Here is a 22509-nt window from a genome sequence, read left to right as displayed (position 1 = left end):
CATATCATTTGCTCATAGCATATTCTGCTTCCCCACTATAAAAAATTCTAGATCTACCTATGATTCTGAGGAATGGTCTATAAGTGCAGGTATTTATATTTATTTTACCATAGACACCTTTAAGCATACTTTGTCATTGCAGACCCCCGGAATTGCAATATTTGACAATAATGCTCACTGAACTCGTTTATAGTCCTACTGCTCAATATTTGACTCATAGTACGAGGGTTAAGTCATAAGTCATGGCAACTATTTTTTTCCTCGCAAACAAGGGACCACACGAAAAATCTAAGATGTACGTTTGAAAGTGTATGGAATGTACCTTCGAATGAAGCCACCAGATGAAGTCTGGATGCAGGAGACTGTCGTAGGGAAGAGGCAGAATACAGGATATTGGGCAACAGTGTTTTATTATGAGGCAGTTGACACTCACGCCACTGTTCGAGGCGTGCAGACCCAGAGCTTCCCGTAGCTCTGTATGGCATTCCCGTGCATTTCTGCCGCGGAGAACTGCTATTTTAACGTACGAACGTTGCTCCTGCTTCGTAACCTCCATTTTCGAACGCTTTCACTCACCGACTGAACTTGGGTGCGTGCTTACTACTACCCCACCGTTGTTCACATACACCATCTGGTGGCTTCTTTCGAAAGTACATTCCATACACTTTCTAACGTATATCTTAGATTTTTCGTATTGTCCCCTGTTCACGAGAAAAAAAAATAGTTGCCATGACTTATGACTTAACTCACGTATATACATGGACGTCCAGAATGGGGAGCAAGGGGGACACCCCCTGGAAAAGCAATGTTTGCCTAAAAATTATATCCCATATTATTTACAATGATTATAAGTGTGTTGAAGGAACAAGATAATTTCAGACCGAAGCAGTGTTCTTTGAGGGTGTATCACTATTATAGGGAAAAATATGCAGCCATTGCCCCCCTGGAAAAAAATACCTTGCTTGGCCCTCCATGGAAAAAATCCTGCTGACGTTATATGAAGTTTTACCATGCATCAAATATTTATTTAATATTGCTAATCAAGGAGCATTATATTACAATTCCACAATACAATTGACTACTAATATTTTATTGTAATAATAATAATAATAATAATAATATGGAATATTACTTTCATGAGATGGTTGGTGCTACAGTTTACTTAGAAATCTCGTAATAGTCAACTTATACTTTGAGTTCTGACTCTAAATTTGCAAATTAACTTCTGCTCTTGTTTTCAAGATAAAGAAGAGCAGCAGGACACCTTTTCATACAAGCATGTCTTTCGGAAAGGCGTTATTGTCTTCTGAACTTGAATCTTTCTTCGATACTTCTTTAGAGTTCTAATGAGTTAAGAAAATCAGAAGGGAAATTTATTTGAACTGCAATTTCATAGCATCAGTCGTGGACATCTTTATACGTATTAACTCAAAATCCATTGGCATAGCGCAGTTTTCTGTGCCTCCCGTGGGGGCCCTTGGTTAAAAAGAATGATCGAGAATCAGTAACCTGCACTGAGGAGTAGCTAGTCTAGCACAGATAGATCAATCAATCTGACATCTCAAATTATTTTTAAATCACAATATTTATTGTCTTGTTGAAGCCACAGTTCATATGAAACACTGTTTTTCACGCGCTTCTCGCGATCTGCGGGCAAGGCTGGCTTTTCCTCCGCCTCGCCAGTTCCAGGTGGAACAGCCGACGGAAGGGAAAGGGAAGAGTACAGCCTCTACCTCCCTTGCCCCCTCGTCCTCCGCTGCAATGGTTGGCAGGTCGCGGTTTCAAGCAGGGTTGTTAAAGGTCCAGGAAGGAACCCATAAATTCTAATGGGTTCTATTGGTTTCCGCTGAAGGACCGGAAGCTTTTTTCTCGCACAATTTAAATTCGGTCCAAGTTGCGTAGTGTTTCATTGCAAAAAGGTTCCTCGACCGTATTTTAATTGTTCCTGAAAAAAGGTTCCTGAACCGTATTTAAATTGATGCGGGAAAATGTTACTGGACCGAATTCAAATTCTTCCGTAAAAAAGGTTCCTGGACCAAATTGAAATTCATTCTGGAAAAAAGGTTCCTGGACCGAATTTAAATTTATCCGAAAAAAAAGTTCCTGGACCGTATCTAAATTCATCCGGAATAGAGGTTCCTGGACCGAATTGAATTGATTTAAATATGAAAAGGCTATACACTATCTAGAACTCATTTACGTTTGCTGATTTTCTCTCCCAGTCCGGGATTGAATTTATTTACAATATCAGATCTGGCTTCACCGATTAAAAGTTGCCTTCTAAAAGTGTCCGCGAGTACATTTTACATTGGAATGTCACACTGCGGTTGTAGAAAACGTAGCGCAGGGAATAAATCAAAACGCTGTTCTTCTCTCGTGGGCCAGATTTAAAAACTCCCTTGTCGAAGAGTTACTGTACATGACGCAATGGACTATATGGCGTCACATTGAGTTCAAACAAACCCGTCACGTATTACTCCGGCATCCGATCCAGGAACCGTAGTCAATAGAAGCCGTCGATGTGGTAACGTGATACTGCTCTGTTCCCAGCAGATATTACAACAGGGAACGGCAGTGCTGCTACAACCAAGTGAAGGAACGCGCGCGAGAGAATGGGGGGCTATAGGGAAAGTGACGTGACTGCATCGTTTGCTTTTCGCCCAATTCTACCTTGTACCTTAGATTCTCAAGACAGCCAGCACCTGGATTAGTCTTTCATGCTCACAAGTGGATAATTGTTTATCGTCAGGTCCGTATTCGATCCAAGTTGCGTATTGTTTCATGTCAATACGGAACTTGGACCCCATTTAAACTGATTCGGAAAAAAGGTTCCTGGACCGAATTTAAATTGGTTCGGAAAAAAGGTTCCCGGACCGTATTTAAATTCATTTTGAAAAGAAGGTTCCTGGACCTATTTAAATTCATTCAGAAAAAAGGTTTCTGGGCCGTATTTAAATTGATCGGGAAAAAAGGTTCCTGGACCGAATTGAAATACTTTACAGAGAAAAAGGTTCTTTACGGTCCAGAACCCATTTACGCTTGCTGACTTTCTCTCCTGGACCGGAATTGAATTTATTAAAATTCCTGGACCTTTAACAACCCTGGTTTCAAGTGCTCCAGTCTATCTCCTATAAGAACAGATAGGAGATTATTAGCCAAAAGTGGCACAAAAAGCGAAGTAAAATAATGCAAATCAAATCAAATCAAATCAGATAGGGGAACTCGAGGAAAAATTCCTGCAGCACTTATGTTCTCTGTATTTACACCACAACTTTTAATACTTTGTACGTACAATATGTATGTTTAATATAGGATGTAGTTTTATTATTTATGAAATGGGAACGTGTTATGTGCAGACAAAAATGTTATGCTCTCTTTTTTCCAAATATGGAATATATAATGATTAAATAACAAATATTTGCTCACGCTCTCTCTCTCTCTCTCTCGCTAGAATAATTTACATTTATATATATGCATATTTATAACTTTTATGAAAATATGAATATTAATTTTATGAAAAATGTGTTAATTTATTCTAAATATATGCAAATTAATTCTTAATTATATGAAAATTTATTAGCGCCCGAGGACACTAATTGACGTTGGCGGGGATCAATACTACTTATACGTATATTACGTTCTCACCAATATCATAATCGCGCTACGACGGCAGGGGCCCCTGATTCGAATCCCGGCCTGGGCATGGATGTTTGTGAGTGTCTATTCATCAATTTCATCATATCATAACTCATTCTCATCTTCGCAAATTAACCAAAAGTGACACAAAAGCGAAGTAAAATAAAACAAATCAATCAATCAATTAACCAATATCATAAAAAATGGAACACGTAAATATATGGAAACACATGACTCTGCATTAAACTACATATCTCCTCAACCCCTGACACTAAAGGCACGAAACAAAAAACAATCTCTAGAGGAAATCATAAGCTATGAATTTGGTTCAGTGACTTTCGGACGTAAATGACATAGTTTCTTACATATTTGCTGATTTTTGTGTCAGAAACCAACATTTAACCATCTTTCTAATTCAATTAAGATTGATGGTAGCTCTATCAAACAAAAAACATAATTTAGCGAATTGTATGCTCTTTCATTGTATGGTTATCCTCACTTTTTGTGCATGTACAATTCACCGTTTTCGAGATATTATATATATATATATATATTTATTTATTTATTTTTAAGTTGAATTTTCGCCGCCATTTTCCAAGATGGCGGATTTTCCCCAAACATTTGGATGGCGGATTTGTAATAAAGTCTCACCTCACCCTGGGTATTGTGAGAACGGCTGTAAATAAGAAGAAATCACGAAACACGTATTCCATGATGTTCAGGGGGAAACGTTTTGAAGCCAACCAATCCCTACCCGAGCCCCCCACAAGGGGTAGCCTGGGGTCGACTCAATTTTTTCAAATAGCAAACACGGTCGAAGAATATGTCGTTTGAAAAGTCTTATCATAACAACAATAATACAGCAAATCCGGGGTCTTTACGTAGCTCCAATTGACAATGGCTTGAAATCAAATGTGGAACTTGACCAGCATTGGACAGGACTCCAACTCCTACAGTAGTAATCCTAGACAACAGTGGGAGCTGGAAAAATGTTTCTACACTGTAGCATGATTCGGAGATATCCTAGCAGTGTCTACAAATACGTAACCCCCCCCCCCCCCTAAAAGAAAAGAGATGGCAAGCGTCCGTACACAAATCCGCATACCATCGTGTCCCCTGACCCTGGTACTGCTACCAGGAGGACACGGACCGACATGCACAATCGCAACTCAAGGCAAATGGTGAAGGAGGCACGTAGTTACATGTACAATGTCAACTGAAGGCAAATGGGGGGGGGGGTTACAAGACGTTACAACACGTACACCACTAAAAGTCAAATTGAGCTTACCTACTATTTACACAAAATGTTCGAAATGAGCTCCATTCACTTCTTGGCAGTAGAACCGACGAGTCGCACTTTGCTGAACGTGTCTGCTGAAATGTCTCTACAGGCTGCTGTTATTCTTTGTTGCAGATCAGCAAGACTACTAGGATCTGTTTTGTACACAACAGATTTAAGGTGTCCCCAAAGGAAAAAATCGTTCGGAGACAAATCAGGCGATCTCGCAGGCCATTCGATGGTAGAGCCCAACACGTATATTTCTGCCGTGCGATGCGCGACACAACTCAAGAAGCAGTGTTGTTAATGGAGAAGATAGAAAAATCGCTGCAGTGCGCCGATGCACAGCTGTTACGTACAACAAGAAAATTAGAGAATTCAGGTCTACATAACGTTGAGTTTTAAACGTCATGCATTATACCAGGACTAGGATTAATATGTACTAACAAGTGGCTTTGTATGTAGCTACATACAAATGGACAAAAAATTCGCAAAATATGGACTAAAAATTCGCAAAATATGGACTAACACATACGTAAAATTACCAAAAATGCTGAATAAAAGACTTCTTCATACTGATTCCTTAATCAAGTGATTTCAAACAAAATAAACACTTTATTATTTTCCATTGCATTAATGCACTGGTGGTGTTCTAACTGTTCACTCCCAAAACATTGGTACGCAACTGCAACGACAGATAATACACGACCGACACTACCACTGCTTTGAGAACTAATAACATGCGAACGTGTTAAACCGCGACAATTGGACCACAACACTCCTCCTCAAACAATATTATTGCCTCTCTGTGATCGATGACAGACGGTTGCCTTTGTTGTACATTTACAAACGATGCCGGCTTCCACAACAATAACAAGTACATATACTGCCACTAGACAATAAGCTGCGCGTCTTTTTTTTTCTATGAACTTGTCACCCATCAAAGCATGGCAATTTTAACACAGAAAACGATATGCATCGCATTAAGCAGCGGTGTGAACCGCGAGTTGGATCTATTCAATTGTTTTCAATGATGTTTGCGCGAGTGTGTCCAGGAATGGAATGACAATATTGCAACAATGGCGAAGGTTGTCGAGCAGCGTAGAACACGTGATGCTAAGAGAGAGGGAGACAAAACGAAAATTGGTATGTGCGCAACGGCAAAGATATGTGTGATGCACTTTTTTTTCTACCACGACGGCCTATCCACCTATTGGGATAATGTTCTTTCAAGTACTCACGTACGTCCCGGCTGTAGTGTGCAGGAAAAACGATATTGTCCGCATCAAATTCAGGCACACCGTTGACATCGACTGAGTTTTCTACAAAGGCCGTTACCAAGGGATCTACTGTGTCACGTAGAATTTGCAGGTACAGATTACCGTTTAAATTACCATTAAGAAATAGGGGTCCAATTATGTGGTTTCCTAAAATATCTGCCCACATATTAACCTTCTCAGGTCTTTGCGTATGGCCTTCCCTCGCAATATGGGGATTAACATCTGCCCATACTCGAACATTGTGTTTATTAAGACAGCCATTTAGGAAAAAAATAACTTTTGTCACTGAAACAGATGTTGTGTAAGAAGTTCTCGTTGTTAGCAATCCTGTCGCACATAATTTCGCAAAGCTCAATTCGTCTATCGAAATCATCATCTCATAGTTCTTGCTTTATCTGCATTTTGTAAGGATGAAATTTGCGTAATTTTAACACCTTACTGATAGAACTCCGCGAAATGTTACTTGCTTCTTCTATTTGTCTGAAACGTTTCAGGGTTTACAGTCACGCGTCCTATAACCATAGAAAAGTTACTATTCTATGCTATAACTTCCAACCCTGTTGCCTCATCGATGTGAGGTCATCCTGGACATCGTCTGTCATTGAAGCTCTGCGTTTCACGGAATATTTTCACAATGTTTGAAACATACTTATGGTCAATACTAGGGCGTTGGGGATACAATTCGTTAAATCGTCTAGAAGTGGCACGGTAGTTACTGCCACCTTGTTACATTTGTACTTGGTGCAGAGTCTGAAGAAGACCTTGCTAGAAAGTTGAAACGTTACGTTTAATTTATGTTTTATAATAAAATAAATTTCTGCCTTGGTCAGCATATTGAGTTTTTCATATCATGGAAACAAGGCTTAATCGTGTTAGCATTTAGGATCTTCTCTATGCTCTACTTTTTCTTATCTGTCCCTCCCCCTCCTCCATCCGGCATGTTAAAAAAAATCCTGGGTAGGGGCGGGGGAAGTTTATTATTTTTTTTTTAACTGGAACCACTTCGAGCACTGGAACCGATATAATTCGCGGTTTCTGAAATAACAAAATTATCCATAGTCATAGATACATAGACTATCTGGAAATGTTAATTTTATAACGAAGGAATTTAAACTATCTTCGTATAAACTATTTTCAATATTGATAACAACGATAAAAACTATTGACACCTTTTTGCCGCTGGCATTGAAATATATAATTTTCAAATCGTTTCACTTGTTTTCTTTGAGCCTTCGCGACAAGTATAAATCAGCTCATAACATGTCTTCAAGTATTAATGGACCCCTGTTGGTCCGCGGACCAAAAAAGCAACAAGCCCTGCACCAAAACTTTGTCAACTTTAAACTTTTTCTTAAACTTGAACTTGCGCGCCATCTCTACAGGCATCGCTCGTACTATTACCATCACACAGTCACAGACACACTGGCTACACTGGGCCTGCTGGTGTATGTAGTTTGCGTGCTGTGTATTTGTGTTCTTCCATGCTTTGTTGTTTGATTCCTGCAAGGCGGAACGAATGTACCTACGTTAAACACATAAAATTTTTATTGTAGTACTGGATCTTGTCGTCAGTGTCTTTGTTTACGTACGTATCTGTGCAATAGGTTATATTTGTGTTGAACCATGGCATCAGATGATCAAGAGGAGGATTCTTTTGCCGGTAAGTTTAGACTTTTTTATTCAATATAAAAATATTTTTATATATCCTAGAAGTTAGACGTATTTGCTTTTATTTATCATGTTACTTTATCCACGCTTTGAAGTCTTAAGGTTTTCGGTAAAGTAAATGAACCAATTTTTTTCTTTTACGTGAGAATTAATACTTGTCAATATCTGACATCCCTGGTTGGTCTTCCCGAAAAATGATTTGATCCCAACAAAATGGTGGCTATGTTGCGGATAATGATAGGTTATCAATAAGGAAGTTATTGTATTAACATGATTCAAGTTGCCTACAAAAGTAAAAAAATGTGAAATTGTATTAATTCATCCATAAAAAGACTACAATGATTAAGATTGATCTTAGCGTAATAGAAAACGCTTGTGTATTCGGAAGTCAATGAACGAAAAATAAGCATAATATATTCAATTGGAATACTTCTGTTACAGCCGTTTTCGAAAAATATACAGATAGAATGAGATACACACGCACGCACACTTTTTTGTTTATTATCGGAATACCGATCTCTGGGAACTTAGTAATTAAATGTTTTTCTTGTAATATGTAAGCATTAATTTTCCAACTATATGGTTTTGTCTAGTTTCCTATGCTTGGACGCTTTGATAAAAAGTAGCCTAATGGAATTGTTTTATTTTTCGAATAGTTTTTCTTTAAATTGACAATTAATTAGTTAAATATACGTGCGCATATTTTATAAATGTCCATTTAGATTTTACTGATTATGCACTCGTGGTTCAGTATAATGTTATCCTTGACTACTTTACTAGTGAAAAAAGTTTAGATTCCCAAAGACATCCCAGATGATTCAGGTTTGATTCGAAAATAATATTTACCTTTTATGTTCTTTTACAAATTTAATTGCTGGAAGGGATGTGATTCGAAAATATTATAAATATTTTATGCTGCACTTTTTGTACAAATGGAAGGAGATGTGTTAGTCGGGTAACAGTTTCATACATCGGAGACACATGTCTTCATTTTTACAGAAGAAACTACCGTAAAAATCTGATATTCCCCGGACACCTATAACTTCTTCGTTTTGTCAATTTTTGACATTTGTACTTACCTATTTGCTTCTCGGAACATTCATTAAGGTGTATTCACGTTTTTCGCTCCAATCAGTGGGAAATTTAAACTAAAATAATATTTTTGTTTGAAATTTTTGAGTCCAAATTTCCCACCGATTCACTGCTCTGCCCCTGGGGTAATTGCCCCAACCGCTCCGGCTCCCCGGCTTTATCTATAGAGTCTCTGTTAAAGGCATGTTAGAAATTGGCTGGAGTCACCTGCCTCCAAATGAGCCCCAAACTTTTAAATTTGAAGAAATCCGTTACATCACACAAAACACCTTCCAGATGTTTGACAATGCTACAGGCACTTATTACCGACTTTGTACTTGATACAGAGTCTGAAGAAGACCTTGCTAGAAGGTTGAAACGTTACGTTAGTTTATGTTTTTTAATAAAATAAATTACTGCCTTGGTCAGCATATTTAGTTTTTCATAATCATGGAAACAAGGCTTAATGGAGTTATTATTACCGTAAGTAGTTTCTTGTGTAAAAATGAAGAAATCTGTACGGGGAATCTCAGAGTAGTACAAAAACTAATTAAGGAAATGAGTCTCTTAAGGTATCCAATGTTAGTCGAGGTATTTTCTTTCATCGTGGAATCAATTTGACCTGGAAATAATGTATTTTTCAATAGAAATATCTCACCGACGCACAATTGCCATTGCTTTCCTACGTGAACCGGATGCTACATACGTTGGATGACGTAACTCCCTGTCAGTGTTTCCAACCCCCATTTTTTTTAACTATGCTTGCCTAACCTAACCTTATCGAAATGGTTCGTGGGGCTATCTTGTCAGCTACCCGTCCATAATGTACAATTTGCACACGTGACGAACACGATAGTAGATATTTTTCGGTGAAGACGGTTGGAAATGCTGATATTCGAAAACAAAAGAAGCGATATCATTCGCAAAGTAAGCGATATTGCACCGTTACGTGCGTTCGGTAGCATTTAGAAGAATGCATTATTTTAGTAGAAAAAGTGTTTGTTTTCATGTAAAAAGCATAATGGCACCTTGATCTGTGTTCCGCAATACACAATTGGTAGAGGCACATATTTTTGGTAAATAAAAAAGCAAAATTTCGGTACAAAAACGGAGTCAATTTCAGGTTCAAAAGCGGTATATAAAATGAAATATCGGTGTTAAAGCGGTGAAAAATTGGATGAAAAGTGGAATATAAAAAGACATTTTGGTTTTAAAATTGTGAATATAATCCTAAATTTGATTTAAAAACTACACTTATTCCACAGAATTAACATTTCACTTCTAATATCACATTTATGTAGTTATAAGAATATTAAGTTTATTTCTGTGTAAAGGAGTCAATTTTTGTTTCTCCAATTTTCCGGGAATTGTATAACTCTCAGGATAATTCAGACCTCAGAAGGTGTCGCGTCTGTGAATAAACCCTGAATTTCGTGTTTAAGAGTTAATTTTGCTTTTTGCAGTTCATTTCGCATTATTTCGTGACAAAACATGGTCACAAAATGCATCTCAAACCTTTCAAAAACATGAAAAATTAACACTACAATGTGTTTTTTCAAATTTTGTTTGTTCGTCAAAAACGAAATATGCATGCCCCTAACAATTGGTAAGCACGAACCATGCGAAACAAAATAGCCTATCCGATTTTAATGTGTCTCCGATCTATGAAACTGGTACCATTAGTCGAAGTGTAATGTTTTTAATTATTATTATTTTTGATGCTGTCCACAGCCCCTAGGTTTATGTGCAGCACTGGGGAATGGCAATAACAATGCTTGTCATAATAAATGGCCCAAGTTGCTTTTGTTTTATTACGATTTCATCAAGCTACGAATGGAATTTTTACATGGTTCGATTTTCGGTGTACGTTAGTTAACACATACTGCGGAGTTTTAGCAATACTTAAGGTTTTGTTCAATATATGCTTTTGTGGTTAGATTAGGTTCCCTTAGATTTAAAATCAAGTTCCTAAATGCATTCTACTAAGGTTCCCATTTACTTCTACATTCATTCCCACGCTTCTACGATATTTACTGTCGCTTGTCGATTGAGAATGTGTTGTCCATGAGTTTCAAGTTGTTGTTTTTTTTCAACATAAATTACTTTCCAAACAGTGCTCATTACTTTAAGGAAGGTTCAAATTTTGTGCGTCAATGATTTCCAAAATTCTACGATAATTAGTCTTTGTGCTAGGAGAAATCATAAAACAATCTGAACCTTTACCGGAATTTGGTTTTTAAAAATGCAGTGCCAGAAAGTCAGTTGTTTGACGTCGTAAGATGGAGAGAAAAGTATCAATAGTAAGGAGCGTGACTTGTGGAATTGTTTTCACTAATTGTAGAAACTTTACAGGCTTTACAATTTACCAGTACAAGAGAAACATTTCAGCAAACTCTTCAGTTTCTTCGGTTGGTAACCTGTGGAGAGTTTGAAATATCTCCACTTGTTCTAACCAAATTGTTTTCATGCAGTGCAACATTATTTTTGGCACCTCAAAAGGCAGACTGTTAAGTATTCACAGTTCACAAGTATTGTGAACATGTCAGTATTCTAATAGAGATTTTTTTTTTAAAAAAAGAGAAATTTCGGAAAACTTTAGTGAAATGTATAACCAAAAGCAGAGAAACTACTTAGAGACTATGATGAAGAAATGAAGAGACGTAGAACACCCAACTGTCAAATCGGAGATAACACAAAAGAATATTACAAGTTAAACATCTGTCATCCATTTTTGGACCATTTTGTATGTAGTAGAAATGAACTCACGTTTCTCTGAATACAGACAATATATTGCAAAATTACAACTTCCATAAAAAATGTGAAATTGCTATCCCTCATTCATTGGAACAGTGTGTTAAAATGTTGGATAGCCTGGTTTATTTTTTTTACAGGAACCTTTTTTCCTTATGAATTTAAATGAAACTGTACGCAACTTTGACCAAATTTAAATTGTGCAAGAAAAAGAGATTCCGATCCTGTTACAGAACCCAATAGAACTCATTAGAATGTATGGGTTCCTGGATTTTTAAGAATCCCAGGGTTGTTAAAGATCCAGGAATTGTAAATAAATTCCCATCCAGAAGAGAAAATGAGCAAGTTTAATTGGGTTCTAGGTCATAAAGAACATCTTATGTTGAAAGTATTTCAATTCAGTCCAGGGACCTTTTTCCAATGAAACAAAATGCAACTTGTACCGAATTTAATTTGTGCGAGAAAAAAAGGTTTCGGTCCTGCAGCAGAACCCATTATACTTTATGGGTTTCTGGCCCTTTTACAACCCTGCCTAAGACTTCTTTAAGTCACAAATTGTGTGAAGACAGCAACTTCCATAAATTTAGATAAAATTAGGAGTTCCTATGAAATTGTTTGTGCTATTAAAGAAAACCGAAAAACATATACAAGTATTGCATATGGTATTGTTAGAAAGAATAAATAAAGTGACAAAAATTTGATTTGAAGTCAACATTCTATACAGGGGCTTAACGAAGCTGGATCTACAGAGTAGATTTTCGTAACGAACAGTCACGGGAGTATCACACTGTAGTGTTTTTTCACGCATGGAAACGCAGAGCATACGCAGATTTAATACTTGGTCCGTAAATTAATGGAAGATATGCATTCTGTGAACCCGTCATCGTCCTAAAGGTGCCATGATAATGATCTAAAATAAACTAAATTAATCACTGTCAAACTATTTCTGGTAGAACGTTTTCTAGAGTGAATAATTCCCAAATACATTTCTCTCTCTCCCCAATTTATCCACACATAATAATATAGAATATTAACAGAAAGGCTGCTACCTTTCCCCCACATTATTCAACATCTACGAGGGGCGTATCATAAAGAATTACACTTTATTGTATTCGATACATACAGACATATATACAGTAGAGCGTCGATTATCCGAAGTAATTGGAGGACATGGGTGTTCGGAAAACTGGTTTGTTCGGATAATCGAACTGTACATGTTTATTTGCCAAAAAGAAGTACTGTACAGTAAATTTATTCATAAAAACAGGCATCTCTTTAAGTATGTATTACAAAGTAACGTACAAAGGCAACTTTAGTAGGAATATATAGTGTGTGGTACAGTTTATTAAACAAAAATATGTACATATTACATACGCATTTTGCATGAACAATACACACAGTACACAAAATTAACGTTTAAAAAAATCCTTTATTTTGGTCTGTCTAAGCAAGCCTACATGCTTACGAGCAGCTAAGTCACGTACTTTTTTCATTACAGATATCTGAAAGTGAGCGAGTACACAGTTCGGTTAAGCGGTCGTTCGGTTGACCGACGTTCGGATAATCGACACTCTACTGTACATTTAATCGGCTATATGCACTTTCTCAACATAGTCCCCCTGGAGCTGTAGACACTTACGCCAGCAGTGTGGAAGTCGTTCCAGACCATTTTGAAACCAGTTCTTTGGAGTTGTGTGCACCCATCGCTGGACAGCCTCATGGAGTTGCTCACAATTGTTGAAATGGTGACCACGCAGGGGCTTCTTCATGGTGCCAAACAAGTGAAAATCAGATGGTGCCAAATCGGGAGAGTTTGCTGGATGTGGTAACACCTTGAAACCCAGTCGGTCAATAGCAGCTGTTGTTTCACAACTGGTGTGCGGCCGGGCATTGTCATGTTGGAGAAGCACACCTTTGCCCCATTTGCCTTGCCTCTTCTTTTGAATTGCACGACGCAACCGCGTCAGTGTTGCCACGTAGACTGCACTGTTAACGGTGGTTCCCCTCGGTAGCCAATCAATGAGGATGATGCCATCACTATCCCAAAACACAGTGGCCATTTGTTTCCCAGCCGTGGGTGCTGTTATGAATTTCTTGGGTGGGGGGCTACCCTTATGTTTCCACTGCATGGATTGGGATTTGGTTTCCAGTTCGTGGTAATGCAGCCACACTTCATCACCTGTCACAAGCTTCCACATGAAATCAGCTGGATTCTGGTCGTAAAGTTCCAAAAGCTCCCTGGAAATGTCTATGCGTTGTTGTTTGTGGCATGCGTTAAGACATTTCGGTACCCACCGAGCTGACACTTTACCCATTTTCAAGTCACTGTGCACTGTTCGTCTGCTTAATCCCGTAATCCTCTCCAGTTCCGTAAACGTCACACGCCTGTTCTCCAGTATGACATTTTCCACACGCGCGATGTTTGCGTCTGTTTTCACACTCACATGTCGCCCTGGACACTTTCCCTTCTCCGTCGACGTTTGACCGTTTTTCCAGCCAGTTACCCAATTATACACCGTTTTCCATGACACTGCATACTCACCACACACAGCCACTAACCGTCTATAGATACGTGCCGTTGTTTCCCCTTCCTTCCACAAAAACCAACTCGTCCATCGTTGACCACGTTCATCTTGTTCCATGTTGTCCGCAACAGCACTCGTGACGTTGTGCTTCAATGGCTGCACAGGCCACAGACTACGCACTGTCACACGGTGCTGCCACCTGGCGGTAGACAAGGTACCTATGCGCCCATCCTGCGCAGTGCGTGGAATTGCGCCATTTCATTTTGCATTAAAACAATAAAGTGTAATTCTTTATGATACGCCCCTCGTATTTAGAAGAAACAGTCAAAAATTGTTTACAGAGCAAGGGTGGAGTAGCAGTAGGAGGAAGGAAAATGTCTTGTATAAGATTTGCAGATGACAAGGTCCTGTTGGCAGAAAATGAAAGAACCATAAATGCCATGCTAGCAGAAATGAATACCCACTGTGAACATTTCGGATTTTATTTTCTCTTAGTAGACAAGTTTGACAATGGCGTATGCTGAGTTCAAAACCTGGACTATCTCTTCATATCATAATGTTCAAATGGGAGGCTCTTTTTCGTTCAATTTCTTGGATTTTAAGGTGATGTGACATTGCAATTAAAAATACATACATTACAATTTACTAATAATTATAAAAATATCATTGTTTCATTAGTATAAAAACAGTAAGGAAAACATTTAAAATATTTCATGGTTATTTATAAAATATAGAGGCCCATATTGTGAAATATTTATGCAGGTGCGAGAATAAAATTCGTGGGTGAATGAAAAAGTAAGTTACACACCCCTGTAAAAAACAAACAAACTGCATTAGAAAGAAGAAAAAAATTGGACGTAAACGCATGAATATTTAACTTTTTTTGACATAGTCACCAAAGTGTTCCAAGCACTTTTTGTATTGTGTGACCAGTTTTTCGATTCCTTGCGTGTAAAAATTCCATCCAATTTCTTTGAACCACTTTGAGACTTCTTCCTGCACTTCCTCATCTGACACGAAATGCTGACCTCCTAGGTCTTGTTTGAAAGAACCGAAAAGGTGGTAGTCACAGGGTGCCAAATCAGGGCTATTGGGAGGGTGAGACCACACTTCCCACTTGAATTTCTGCAGTAAATGCTGTGTGACACCAGCTGTATAGGGGTAGCGTTGTCGTGAAGAACAACAACCCCATCACTCAATCTTCCGGGCCTTCTATCTTTAATGGTTTTTCTCAGCTTCTTTAAAGTCTCACAGTATTTGCGGCATTGATTGTTGTTTCTCGGGGCACAAACTCACTGTAAACAACGACTTCTGAATTGATGAAGATCGTCAGCATGACCTTTTGAACTGTTGGACAGGTTTTGGCTTTTCTTGGTGGTGGCGAATCCTTGTGTGTCCATTCCATGGATGCCCTCTTTGTCTCGGGAGTGTATTTATGCACCCAGGACTCATCTCCTGTGATGATTTTGCTCAGAAACTGCGGACCATCCGTGGAATAACGCCGAAGAAATGACAGTGCAGCATCAAAACGTTGATTTTTATGCCCGTTGGTTAACAAGCATGGCACAATTTACGATAACCCATCTGATCACGAATCACCATAGACACACTAGCGTAGGATATGTTCAGTTCTCTTGCCATATCTTTAATTTTCATGTGGCGGTTAGCAACAATGATTGCATTCACACGCTCTGCGTTATCGATAGTGTTCACAGTTGCAGACTGCCCGGCACCCGGTTCGTCATTCACGTTTGATCTTCCCTCTTCGAACATCTGGCACCATTTTGCGATCATGGGGCGTGACATTGCATTCTCACCATACACCTCGACAATTTGGCGATGCACTCCGATATGCCTTTGTGCCCACAAAAATCGGATGACTGAGCACACCACAATGTTGGATGCCACCTCAATACGATGCATCATACTTGATTGTTTTATATCTCTTACTACAGGGACATAGGTCGGGTGTAACTTACTTTTTGATTTACCCTAGTATACGTGTATAATAAACTTGTTACCTTGAATATTTAATTTGAACAGGAACTCCATTTTTCTCTTGGCCACCTCTGTGGTAAAATGGTTATTAGCACAGCGCACTACGACACCAGGGGTCTCAGGTTCAAATCCAGGCATGGACATGGGTATTGTTTGTGAATGTCCCTTCATGAATTTCATCGTATCATCACTCATCGTTGCGATTAGCAACAAATCAAATCCATTCTTCTCTTCTTTGTGATGCCAAAGGTGTGCATATTTTCATGATTGAAGCTTATCCTCATGCAAAAGCCAAGTAAATTGTTTCGTTAATAGTTCGTTAATTTTGTCACTGATTTTCGTTCACTACACGATGTAGCACAGATCATTCAAAACATATATACGTAATACACTTAAGGAAATGCACTCGGGAAGAAACCTAATTTTCTTAAACTTCCTTCACTACGATTTCCACTCGCAAAATGCCCTTTGTCATCTATGGCCAGTCATAAACAAAGCAGCAGAGGGGTTGAAAACATCGTTAAACATGGTTGGTTGAAGGTCAGCGGCCTGCAAATTCTGCATGTGTTCAATGGGAAATGTTGTTTTGGCCTAGAGGACAAATTCCCTATCACATGCCAGCTACTCTTTTCCCATTCCTGTAATAGTAGTTTTGTTTCAAAATTTCCCTTACCTGGGTAAAATCCTATGCTTGTTAGCGAATTATCATCGCTGTAATGTTTTACCTCTGTTATACAATGAAGACTTTCCTATCCACGCTTGGGTTTGGCAACTACTACTACAAATGCGTCACCGATCGCCTCCAGGCACTGGTCGGGGAAGAATTTAACTGATGAAGCCTGGTGGTAGCTTTAAAGGAAAGGAGTCCATCCCCCTCGTACTATTGTTTTCTCCAGCGGTCGTTATTTGAGAGTGAAGCATCAGTCACATTTGGTAGTAGATTATTTGCTGTATTTAATCTGGGCTTTGGAGATAGTCTAGCTAGTCTAGAATATATGCGCCTGAAGTTTGAGTTTTTGTTTTAAGTCTACTTTTATGTACATATAGACTAATTGGGACTGGACCTACAGTTTAAAGTGGGATTGGAACCACTATGTGCCTCCACCAGGTCTGGGTAGACAAGACTTAGCATTAAGAGGCCATAGTGTAGGAGCAAAAGTGGAAATAGTGGGGGTGCCTGCCCTCCAATTGTCACCACTGCTGGTAGCCTTGCATAGTCCCATATCAGTTCAGGCGGAGGGTTACTTTCATAGTCTCAGATGTTATTGAATTAAACATATGTTAAAATTCAGGACAAAGTAAGAAACATGTATTTTTTGTTTTGTCCAAGAAAATTCCTGGCCCGAGATACAGGCTGCCAAAGATGGCACCTCGGGCTTCATTTCTCATGTGCAATTTTCGGCAAAATATTAAAGTGCTCTATCCTTGGAACAGTTCAAGATATTTTGTTGCTTTTTTTTTGTTTGAAAGAGAATAATTTTCTGATTAAAATGATAACCTCCATTTGGAAATGTGTGTCCAAGTTCTCTTGCTGTAGCCTTCTGATTTTTTTTTTGAAATATATATATATATATATATATATATATATATATATATATATATATATATAATATTTTCAAAAATGCCAATCCCAAAAATTTTGATTTTTTTTTACTGTTGATCAGTACCATACAGTACTACATTCTCTGAAAAGGAGAACATTCCACTTTGGTTCTGGAGTTTTACTTATTAATTTTTTTTTAAGAAATTCACTCTCAGACCAATGTGCTCAATGTGATGGAATAAAAGCGATAAATGAAACAAAGTTGGAGCTGGTGAAATGTTTTTATGCTTCTGGCTTTTCTTTACATAGAACATTCCAAATCATTATAGGTCTTCTGGAATAATGTGGAAGCTTCCAGAATGTAACAGAACCTTCTAGAACAATCTGGAACCATCCAGATAATTCTGTGTGTTTGGCCTAGCATATACAAGGGAGGACACATTAATTTACAGTTCAGTTGCCAACAGGCAAATAAAGAGAGCAGCTCACCAAATTTGTGGTCCAACAGTACCTGTAAGCTTTTGTGAGGATTCTGCTCGTTGAATGAGGTGTAGGGTGTTTTGTGGAAAGGACTGAGTTTGAAATGTCTTCTGACTGGGGCCACAGGAGAGTGAAGTGTGCTGACTATTTGCATATCCATAAAAGAGTGATATATAAGACTAGCAAGAAAACAGACTTTCTTCAGGTTGGGAATAAGAGTGCTCATTTCAAGACTCTTGTTTCAAAGTCAAGATGTTTCCAGTGATGACTTTATGTGTTCTAGATGCTTTGACAGAATATCAACAATGACACTAACTGAACAAGAAGAAGACTACCATGGTGTGGATGATGAAGAATTTGTCCTGTTAAGAAACCATGGTCAGTGAAGTCAAGTCGTAAGCTGTATGCATCAAGAAAGCACAGAGAAATTACTGAAGCTGTGGGTGAGTACACCAAAACAAAACTGACCAACTATTCAAAGTAGAAATTCCATCTGCAGAAGAAAATGAATCAAAAGAAGCTTTTGCAACTTGCTGAGAATTTATAACAAACATCAATTCAGCTGTTGAATCCTGTGAATCCTACAATGAAAAGGTGCAAGTTCTAACAATTATCCCAGTGTCCCTTTGTAAGGTACAAATTTTGCACACATTCTATCTGCAACAAAATACATGGTGGACAATGCAAGGTCTGCAAAAGGAGTGTTTGGAAAACCGGATCCCTGTTATGGTAATCCTGTGAATGAAGCACATGTTCAAATTGCACAGTCACTTTATCTGGAAGATAAATGGTACCGTTCTCGCCAGAGCACCAACAAAAAATACACTATCACTATAACAGTTGCAGGAGAAAAAGGGGTGAAAGTGAAAAGATACATGACCCGCAGTATTAAAGAAATTTTTGCCATATATAAGAAGGAACATTCAGTATTCCACATTGGAAGATCAAAATTTGATGCACTACGACCTAAGTGGCTGGTTCCACACCCACATGTCTGTTTGTGTGTGTATTGTGCCAATTTTGAACTTTGCGTGGTAACTTGGAAGAACTTACTTGAAGGCGTGACATATGACACCTTGGTTGGACGTGTGAAGTCGTTAGTAGTCTGTGATGTAGAGCAATAGACCTGTTTGTTTCAGGAATGTGGTGACTGCCCTGGAAAGGGAGAACTTGCCTTACAAACACTTGGTCTGGAAAACTTAGCAGATGACTCTTTGGAAGTTACATATGTAACATGGGAGGAAAATAAACTCAATAAAAGAAAACTGTTGCCATTGGTACCTTCATTGACGAACTTGGGAAATGGACAGTGAAAGCAGTAACACATCAACATTTGAAGAAATTGCAACAACAACACATTGCAGAAGTGAAGGGACGTGAAGAGGCTGAAAAACTATGTTCAGTGCTTCACTGTGATTTTGCTGAGTAATGGTCTGTGATTCTGCCACAAGAAGTACAAGGGTATCACTGGAGTAATGACAAAGTTTCAATTTTTTCAGGAGTCACATATTTTCAAAACAAGACCACAAGTGTTGCAGTTATAAATGATGTCAGAGGACATGACTCAGCACATGCATTGTTGGCAATATGCAAAATTCAACAACAGCTGCAATCACAGGCAGAAAAGATCATCATTATTTCTGATGGTGCTCCTAGTCACTTCAAAAATCGTTACCAACTGTTTGAATTGACTAAATCGCTTGTGCTAATGGAGTGGGTATACAGTGCTACTGGTCATCGGAAAGGGCCTTGTGATGGTGTAGGAGGCCTGCTGAAGCACCACGCTACAAAAAATAATCTTTCCAACCCAATTACAGCTGCAATTCAGAATGCTGAGGATTTTACAAGAGTGGTGAAGTGATACACATCAACAGCCCTCAACCTGTTGCCCAAAGAGGAAGTTGGAGAATTCCGCCAGCAGAAAATAGAAGAATGGTCCAACCAAACTACCCCTGTGAAAGGAATTCAGAAGACACATGTCTGGACTCACAGTGATGGGCAAACCTATATTGCACGAACTATAAAGAGCAAGAAAGAAGAAATTTCATTTGTCCAACCAAGATCTCAGAAACGGCAGGAGAATATTCAGATTCGCAACCTACAAAGAGGAATGTTTGTTTCCTGTGTGTAGGACTGTGACTGGTGGATTGCAGAGGTTATAGATATCAGTTGTGAGTTAAATGAAATAATCGTGAACTTTATGCTACCACATGGACTGGCTGCTGGATATAGATTTCCAGCTGCAAGACAGCAACACCACCACCAGTGCTCACTTCCATTTCGCGATGTTTCAAAGATTGTGGGTACCCCAGTTCCTATTGGTTGAACAGGATGGCATCACTCAATATCAAAGGAAGATACTGATGCAGTTGAACAAATTTTTAGTTCATCGAATTGCTAATTTCAGTTCTAAGCAGAGTGCACAGAAGTGATATGCTTTGGAACCTGTAATATGTTTTGGAACTTGCACATATATTTTGGAAGCTTTAATATGTTTTGATAGCTGTGTCTGTTAATTATCTTTATGAAGAATTAAAATGCCATGTCAAATAAGACTAGATTTTGATTTCATGTTACCAATATGTGAGAATGTGGTAATGGAAACTGGTTTAACCTTTTGAGTCCCAAGGCCATTTTCACATGTAACCAACCCCCTTGGTGCCCAAGCCAATTTTGAGCAAAATGCAGAGTTTAAATTAAATGAGTGTAGATCGGAGACTAATTGCCCTAGAGAGATGAGTGATATACCATTGTACGCGGAATGAACCAGAGATTCAGACTATATGAAATTTATGCAAATTCGGCGTATATATGGAGGGGGAAAGGGGGGAAATCCCCTGAAAATACTTTTTTTAAAAACTGGGGTTTCGCCCCCCCCACCCCCTGAAAAAAAGGATATGAAAAGTTCAAAATGCACATATAAATTATCGCTGGCATGTAAGGAACACAAAAATATTTGCATTATTATCATATGACCAATGTAACTTGAGTTGTACATCCCAAAAAGGAATGGTCGGCACGCCACTGATTCAAGCTTCAAAATGCAGCGGTACCTTGAAATGACTATAGCTCAGAAACTAAATGCCCTAGAGATATGAAAGATATACCGTTGTATGCAGAATGAATCACAGATTCAGACGATATATAATTTATGCACATTCGGCGTACATATGGAGGGGGAAAGGGGCTAAATCCCCTCCAAAATACTTTTCTTTAAAAAATGGCGTTCCCCCGCCCCCCAAAGAAAATTCAAAATGCACAAAATGCAAAATTTATACAAATTTGGCGTATATATGGAGGGGGAAGGGAGAAAACCCCCAAAAATTATTTTTAAAAATAGTTGAAATGTTTGAAATTTATATTTTCCCTTGAAAAGAGAAGTCCCTTTTCCCACCTTTTCACCTCCATTTTCACGAAGAGAAAAAAAGGTGCAAGAAACATTTTTGTTAAATACATGTGTTAGGAACAATATAAAATAAAAATCGAAATTCTAGCCAAAAATAGAAAAGTTATAACGTAAAAACTACGACCTCGACACAGCGTCTCGATCGAGATGCTTGGGACCGTGAGAGTTACAGTTGGGTATCTCGTTCGAGATGCTTGGGATCCAAAAGGTTAATGTATGGCAAAATTTTCAATTGTTTATAAAACCTGTTAAACTCAAAAGTGGAAGTTCTCCTTTTCAGGGAATGTAGTACTGTATGGTACTGATCAACTGTAAGAAAAATCAAAATTTTTGGGATTGGCATTTTTGGAAAGAAAAAGAAATCGGAAGGCTACAGCAAGAGAACTTGGACACATATTTCCAAACGGAGGTTATCATTTTAATCAGAAAATTATTCTCTTTCAAATAATAATAATAAAAAAAACAGCAACAAAATATCTTGAACTGTTCCAGAGATAGAGCATTTTAATATTTCGTCGAAAATTGCACGTGAGAAATGACGCCCAAGGTGGCATCTTTGGCGGCCTGTATCTCGGGCCAGTAATTTTTTTGGACAAATCAAAAAATACAGGTTTTCTACTTTGTCCTGAATTTTAACATATGTTTAATTCAATAACATCTGAGACTATGAAGGTAGGATTTTTCTTTGCCTGCCTGAATTGATATGGACTATGCTGGTTATAAAACTAAATGTACCCAATATCGCAGACTGCAAACTTCTGGAGGCTGCCTCTCTACACAACAAACACATTCATTTATGCAAGGGCAAAATTGAAATTTTTACAAGTTTTAAAAATTTCATGGCTCGATGGGTGGGGGGAAGGGGGGTGCAG

At 38.4% G+C, this 22509-nt stretch overlaps 1 protein-coding gene across 8 annotated transcripts in view; it reads left to right on the top strand.

Annotated features, from left to right (window-relative positions):
• The first annotated feature begins 7621 nt into the window (after nt 1–7621).
• LOC145998819 (ATP-dependent chromatin remodeler Mi-2-like) overlaps nt 7622–22509 on the top strand; it is a 117675-nt gene continuing 102787 nt past the window's right edge. For all 8 annotated transcript variants that reach the window (XM_083135465.1, XM_083135467.1, XM_083135464.1 and 5 more), the window contains exon 1: nt 7622–7855. In XM_083135465.1, the coding sequence (XP_082991591.1) occupies nt 7819–7855 (37 nt within the window). In that variant the 5' untranslated portion in view covers nt 7622–7818. The remainder of the gene's footprint in view (nt 7856–22509) is intronic.

The sequence above is a fragment of the Lepisma saccharinum genome, chromosome 14 (assembly GCF_977018435.1).
Source record: "Lepisma saccharinum chromosome 14, izLepSacc3.1, whole genome shotgun sequence".
NCBI lineage: Eukaryota > Metazoa > Arthropoda > Insecta > Zygentoma > Lepismatidae > Lepisma > Lepisma saccharinum.
This window is presented reverse-complemented; position numbering and strand designations above follow the sequence as displayed.